General features: G+C 34.2%; 1 protein-coding gene across 1 annotated transcript; it reads left to right on the top strand.

Annotated features, from left to right (window-relative positions):
* Positions 1 to 2,261: 2,261 nt before the first annotated feature.
* On the top strand, positions 2,262 to 5,060 carry LOC133326237 (uncharacterized). The gene is made up of 4 exons (XM_061534917.1): positions 2,262 to 2,640; positions 2,707 to 2,875; positions 2,943 to 3,260; positions 4,647 to 5,060. Exons 1-4 carry the CDS (start codon positions 2,276 to 2,278, stop codon positions 5,058 to 5,060), a joined length of 1,266 nt encoding a protein of 421 aa, XP_061390901.1. The 5' UTR covers positions 2,262 to 2,275.
* The last annotated feature ends 1,963 nt before the right edge of the window (positions 5,061 to 7,023 follow it).

The raw sequence follows: 7,023 nt of genomic DNA, 5'->3' as shown, positions 1-7,023 counted from the left end.
TTTTTGGAGACCCAATCTATAAGCGTGGATTTTTAGAAACAAATATTTTTGGGTTGGATTGTTAAACATTTATTATATCAGGTCCCAACTACAAGTGGGTCCTTTTACTTGTCATACTCATGACATGATTAAAATAACTAAAACGGCTAATTCTAGCAAGTCATTGGACCCAATCAAATGACTCAACAATATCAACAAATTAAGATCATGAATATAATTTCAAATTAACTTTATTTATTTTTCTTTAAATTAAAATTCACAAGTATATCTATGTACGTGTACCTATAATCACAATTTCATAATATTCACCGGGTCTAACGTCAGCATTTGATCTATTCGGGAAATATTGAGTGATTATGTCTACCGAAATACAAAAACAAATTTTAGGCATTGTCGAATGAGTGTAGCCTGCCGTTGGTGACAACCAGACAAATCAAAATATCGCGCACTTGAAAGCATTTGTTATCGGAGATATGCGTATGCCAGTTTCCCTGCCACGCGAATTTAATTCAAATTATGTTTGTGATAAGTTATTAATCATTGCGGCATATGGGTAAATATAATTGGACAAAAATAGGCGTATAAACTATTTTAACTAATTATTTTAAAAGATATACATCATTTTATCAGAGTAAAAATATATGTGTAAACTTGATAATTATTTATTTACTTATTTTTTTTTTTTTTTGTTTTTTGAAACCCCAAATATAGGCATGTTGTCAGGGTATTATAGCTTTGTGCAGCCCCAAGAGTTTGTAACGCCGCGAAATATTGTTCCTAGACCCACCTATAACTATACCGATCGCCATATCTCGACTAGCTGAGTCGATCTAGACATATGTGTCCGCCCGTCCGTCTGTCCATTATAATTTGTAAACACGATACGGGCCACAGTTACGGAACAATCTTCACGAAATTTTGCATGTAGGATGGGTTCTGTCAAATGAAGACCCCTATTGTTTTTGGTAAAGATCGGTTAATATTTAGGGAATGAAATGGACCAAATACTTAATTTTTGTCGGTTTTTCTGGTCGCTCCATAGGCCGCAGTTATGGTCCGAACATCGTGAAATTTTACATGGAGAAGGGGATCGGACCAAGGAATAAGCATGCTTGTTTTGATAAAGATCGATCAATATTTAGCGGGTCAAATTGACCCTGACTTTTGTGTGAAAAATTACAAAATTTGTATTCTATGGCCTATATATTTACTCCTGAAGGACATAGACCCGAGAAGTTGATAACATATCCAAGAGGAGTTCTTGACCTTCAAATTGATACCAATTATATGGCTGTATGTACTTTGATGTGGGAGTTATACATAATTAGGTAAAGGTGACTATGTGCATACTATTACTCAATTAGAGGACGGAAATGTCGCGCTAATCGCATTGAAATTGTACATTTAGTTCCGTTTATGGTCAAGGACGACGCCTATAGTTTTCGGTGAAGTCGAGATTTCATTCAGGGGTTGCAATGAACCGAAAACTTTAATTTTGTCAGATTTTCTAGTTGCTCTAAAGGCAGAATATCACTTAGTTTACATGGTGAAGGGGATGTGACCAAAGTTTTTGAGCTATAATCGTTAAAAAGGGCGCAAATATCACGAAATATTGACCAGAATATAGAACCGGAAAAAGTTTGCTTTTCGTGATAGTTGTGTGGGGTATCATATGGCCGGCCATGTCCGACTATACTGCTCCGCTCACTGCTTAAAATTATTTTTTAATACCTTAAAAAAGGGGTGTATTTTTAAAACAATTTTTTAAAACCACAAATATATAAATTTTTATTTTAAAGACCCTTCTGCCTATAGAGTGCTTCTATAGAAAAATCTTCCGGCTATAGTAGACCTGCCGAAAGTCTTACGAAGGCAAAAACACATTTCAGTTATTGTCAAATTTAAGAAGCCGAACGCATGACATGCAAATAACAAACCTGTCTCACTGAAACAATTTTGTTATCTCTCAGTCCAGCGTACGCCACACGAAGTATAGTTCACACGCCAAACTACCACTTATAGTCATAAGTGTTCTGGTCGTTATCTCTCACCCCCCTTTCTCACACACTCATATCAATTTTATGTTGATAAGGTCACGAAGATTGGTGATCGCAAATTTCATGCAAAATACCTGATTCCGACTGAGATTTGGAAACTAAATAAAACAAACAACAAAAAGCTCACAATTTTGTCAAATCTTCTTCATTAATAGCTTAGACATTGAACAGAGCGGACGGGCTTAAAACAAAACGCAAAAGCAAAAAAGCGCAAAAAAATGATAACAAAAAACGAAGAAACTATTGTAGTGCCGGAACACTTGAATGAACAATTTTTCGTCAATGCCCTTGAAGAAGGTTTACGTGAAACGAAAATTGTCGTACACGAAGTGAACTTTGCCTGGGGTAGTAATCCCGGTGATAATTATTGTTCGAGTATTTATCGTGCCGTGATTACTTATGACAGCTATGGTGACAATCCGGTGAAAAATGAAAAGATTTCTTTGATTATTAAGACCATTCCCATTACACCCGAAACACAATTTCTCGAAGATGTGGCTGTGTTTGTGAAGGAGAAATTAACCTATACCGATGTGTTGCCACGTTTGTCCATACTCAGTAAATCGGATGTGTTTGGAGCAAAGTAATGAAAAAAAATTAATTTATAAAATATTTAACACAAAATAATTTAAAATGGTGTATATTTTAGTTGCTTCTATGCCATCAAAAGTCCCATGCAAACAATTGTCTTCAACGACCTGACAGTTGAGGGTTTCAAAGTTGCCTCCCGCCAGGATGGTTTAGATTGGAATCATTCGATTTTGATTTTGGAACAATTAGCTAAGTTCCATGCCACCTCTATGGTATTACTGAAAAAGGTGAGTACACACTTCTTCATCGAAAAAAATTGGAGATATTGAAATTGGTATTCGTTTTTTCCTCAAGGATCCTGCAATTGCCAAACGCTTCCAACGTGGCATGTTGTGCGAAGAAACTGTCCTGAAATCTGATACATTTTTCCATATGTTTGGAGGCTATTTAAATCAATTGGTTAAAACATCATCCACCTGGGAAGGATTTGAGGAAATTTCTAAGAAATTACAAAAATATTATGATGATTTTAAAAACATCACCTATCGTTTGGGTAAACCCAAGGTGGGTGATCGTATTGTGGTTCTCAACCATGGTGATTTGTGGACAAATAATTTTATGTTTGGCTATGAAGATGACAATCAACCGAAAACACCAACCAAGGCGATATTTGTAAGTATTTTATAAAAAAATTTCTTACAAAAATATAGGCGTGAAAATTATTAAAAATATTTTTTGAAGCCCCAAATATAGGCGTGGATTTTTATACCCTTCACCACATTGTGGGTATTATATCTTTGTGCATATGTATGTAAAAGGCAAAGGGAAACGAGATAGACACATGGTTCCTTTTTTAAGTCGATTTATGCATATCCGTCCGTCCGTCTGTCCATGTATAATTATAAACAAAGTTCAGGTCGCATTTATGATCCGAATTGGATGAAATTTGGCATAGGACACTTATTTGGCCCAAGGACGAACCCTATTGAAAATGGGAAAATCGGTTCATCATTTAGATATAGCTTCCATATATAGTTTCGCCCGATTTTAGGTAAATGGTGCACCAAAGTCCTTGAAAATCATTCGATTCCCACGAAATTTGGCATAACGTACTGAATTAAGCCTAGAATGATGTGTGTTAAGTTTCATGAAAATCGGTCCAGATTTAGATATTGCTCGCATATATATTTTCCTCCGATGTAATGTAAATGGTGCACCAAAGTCAATATTTATCTTTCTATTTGCACGAAATTTGGCATAGCGTGCTGAATTGAGTCTGGAAGGATCGGTTCAAATTTAGATATACATCTCATATATATTTTCGTCCGGATTAAGGTAAATGGTGCACCAAAGTGGTTATATATCTTTCGATTTGCACGAAATTTGACTCAGCGTGCTGAATTGAGTCTAGAATGATGTGTGCTAAGATTCGTGAAAAACGGTTCAGATTTAGATATAGATCCCATACAATTTATTGAAGTCCCAAATATAGGCGTGGATTAAAAAAACAATTTTTGAAGACCCAAATATAGGCGTGGATTAAAAAAACAATTTTTTGAAGCCCCAAATATTGGCGTGGATTTTTTAGAAAAAAAAATTTTGAAGCCCCAAATATAGGCGTGGATTTTTTTGAAGCTCCAAATATAGGCGTGGATTTTTTAAAAAAACAAATTTTTGAAGCCCCAAATATAGGCGTGGATTTTTTAGAAAAACAATTTTTTGAAGCCCCAAGTATAGGCGTGGATTTTTTAGAAAAACAATTTTTTGAAGCCCCAAATATAGGCGTGGATTTTTGAGAAAAACAATTTTTTGAAGCCCCAAATATAGGCGTGGATTTTTTAGAAAAACAATTTTTTGAAGCCCCAAATATGGGCGTGGATTTTTTAGAAAAACAATTTTTTGAAGCCCCAAATATGGGCGTGGATTAAAAAAACAATTTTTTGAAGCACCATATATAGGCGTAATTTTTTACAAATATTTTGTCCACCGACAAATGTTGTGGCTCCTTATAGATTATTTTTTCTAATTAATTCTCTTCTCTTTCTTGTAATCTTTCAGGTTGACTTCCAGTTGAGTTTCTTTGGCAGTCCAGCTTGTGACCTGAACTTCTTCCTCAGCACCAGTGTCCAATACGATATTCTAACAACAAAACGTGACGAATTAATTGAAGCCTATTACAAAGTGTTCGCTGAGACTTTAGAATATTTACGTTACGAATCGATACCCACCCTGGATGATCTAAAATATGAATTGCGGTCACGGGAATTGTACGGACTATTTGCATTGTTCGGATTCTTGCCAATGGTTACATTGCCAAAGGAGTTGTCCAATGATACCAGCATTGAGGCATTCACCAATGAAGATTATGCCGCCAAGAAATTGGCTCTAATGTTTGCACAAGAGAAATTGCAAAAGTATTTAAAATTCGGACTGCAACGTTTAAATCAATTGGGTGTACTCGATGAATTTTGATATGAAATCGAATACTCATTATATGTGTGATAGCATGGTTAAGGAATTACCTAATTTGTTATCGTATTTTAATTTATTTTTAGTACAAATTGTTCTTATCAGGGGTTAGGTTTTAAGGCAATATAAATAAATTATTTAGTTAATAAATATAAATAAATTTGTTTAATTTTATGGGGAAAGTGATTTTTTTAATCCACGCCTATTTTTTTTAAATCCCCGCCTATATTTGTGGCGAATGTGGACCAAAAAATATTTCCTGTATTTTCTACTTTTTTTTACATATATATATATTATATATATATATATATATATATATATATATATATTATATATATATATATATATATATATATATATATATTATATATATATATATATTTAATATACTAACAAATTTTCCTTCATTAACATGTAGCCACCAAAGTAACCAATTCACCACAGATAGCCACAATCATAAATGGTCGAAAATTAACATATATCAACACGACATCAAGACAAAATTGGCAACAACCGTTTTTATTGTGCGTTGTTGTTTGACACACAAAAAACCACCCGAAGATTGATTGCTGAAAACGACGCTGTCAACGTCATTTTGCCACGAGTAATTAACAATAGACCAAGACAAAAATTGGTGGTCTAAACAAAAGCAAACAAATGGGAAGCACCTGAAAGCCATAGCAGCGTTGTTTACACAGGTTAATGAAGTGATTCATTTGTGGCTGTTCTGTAGATAGGCAGACTGGTCAAGAAAGTAAGCCCACTCTCAGTTAAGAAGGCGAAAAGGGCAGAACACAAAAATATCGACATAATTATATTCTAATTAATTAAAATTACCTGCTTTCAGATACTGTTATAATGGTTGTTCGCTGGAATTTTGGTAGTCTATTTATGGGTTCATGCAAATAATGTTTGGAGATTAATAAAATACCGACATATACATACATGATTTGTATAGGAAAACATTTATGGGTTTGTATTAATTGTATATAAACAGAACATATGCCTATATATAAGTAAACATAAAAAAATTTGTCAAATATTTAATCAACATCGATTAGAACAAATTAGTTTAAGCGATCACATATGTCAAATTTCCCACCATAGAAAACAGTATATACCACTTCTGCTCTAAAAAAATTGAGAACTTTTAAAGGATATTTTTGTAATCGTATGATTAAATTGAAAGGAGAAACTTCCTTCCAATTATCTAGGAACCACGTTTGGCGATATTAAAATCTCTATCTCTACATATATAAAAATTACGTGTATGTTCGTGATCGCTAAACTCAAACATTACTCCACCGATTTTTACCAAATTGTATGTACAGGCTCTATGAGGCGTGAGGAGTGTTTATGTGTAGTTTGAAGTTCATCTGACAGATTGCCTTGAACCATGTGATGTATTTATTGCAAAATTTGACATTATTAGGCACTTATTCCACCAGCATACTGTGTTTGTTTGAAGATCAATTAACATGAAATCTGTCGAAAATATATATGTACTATGTCTGAACTTCAGTACGTTGTGCAAAGTTGTTTGCCAATCGACCATATTTTGGGTCATTTGTGGATCATTGACTTAAAATCGGACGAATATATATGGGAGCTAGATCTGAATCTGAACCGATTTCAACGAAAATTCGCCTACATTAATCTGATATGGGAGCTAAGATCTGGATCTAATTCGGTACGGTGTGCAAATTGTATGTCAATCGGTCTAACTTTGGGTCTGTGGTGCACCATTTACTTAAAAGCGGACGAAACTATATTGGGAGCTATATCTAAATCTGAACCGATTATAACATAACATTGCGTACATAGATCTTGACATAAATCAATACGCTGTGCAAAATTTTGTATCAATCGGAGGAACTTTGGGTCTATGGTGCACCATTTACATATAATCGGACGAAACTATATATTTTCGATCCGATTTCGCGTACATCAATCTGGACCTAATTTA

This window comes from Musca vetustissima, unplaced genomic scaffold (assembly GCF_032173495.1).
Source record: "Musca vetustissima isolate MV318-11 ecotype Yass unplaced genomic scaffold, APGP_CSIRO_Mvet_v1 utg2907, whole genome shotgun sequence".
Classification (NCBI taxonomy): domain Eukaryota; kingdom Metazoa; phylum Arthropoda; class Insecta; order Diptera; family Muscidae; genus Musca; species Musca vetustissima.
This window is presented reverse-complemented; position numbering and strand designations above follow the sequence as displayed.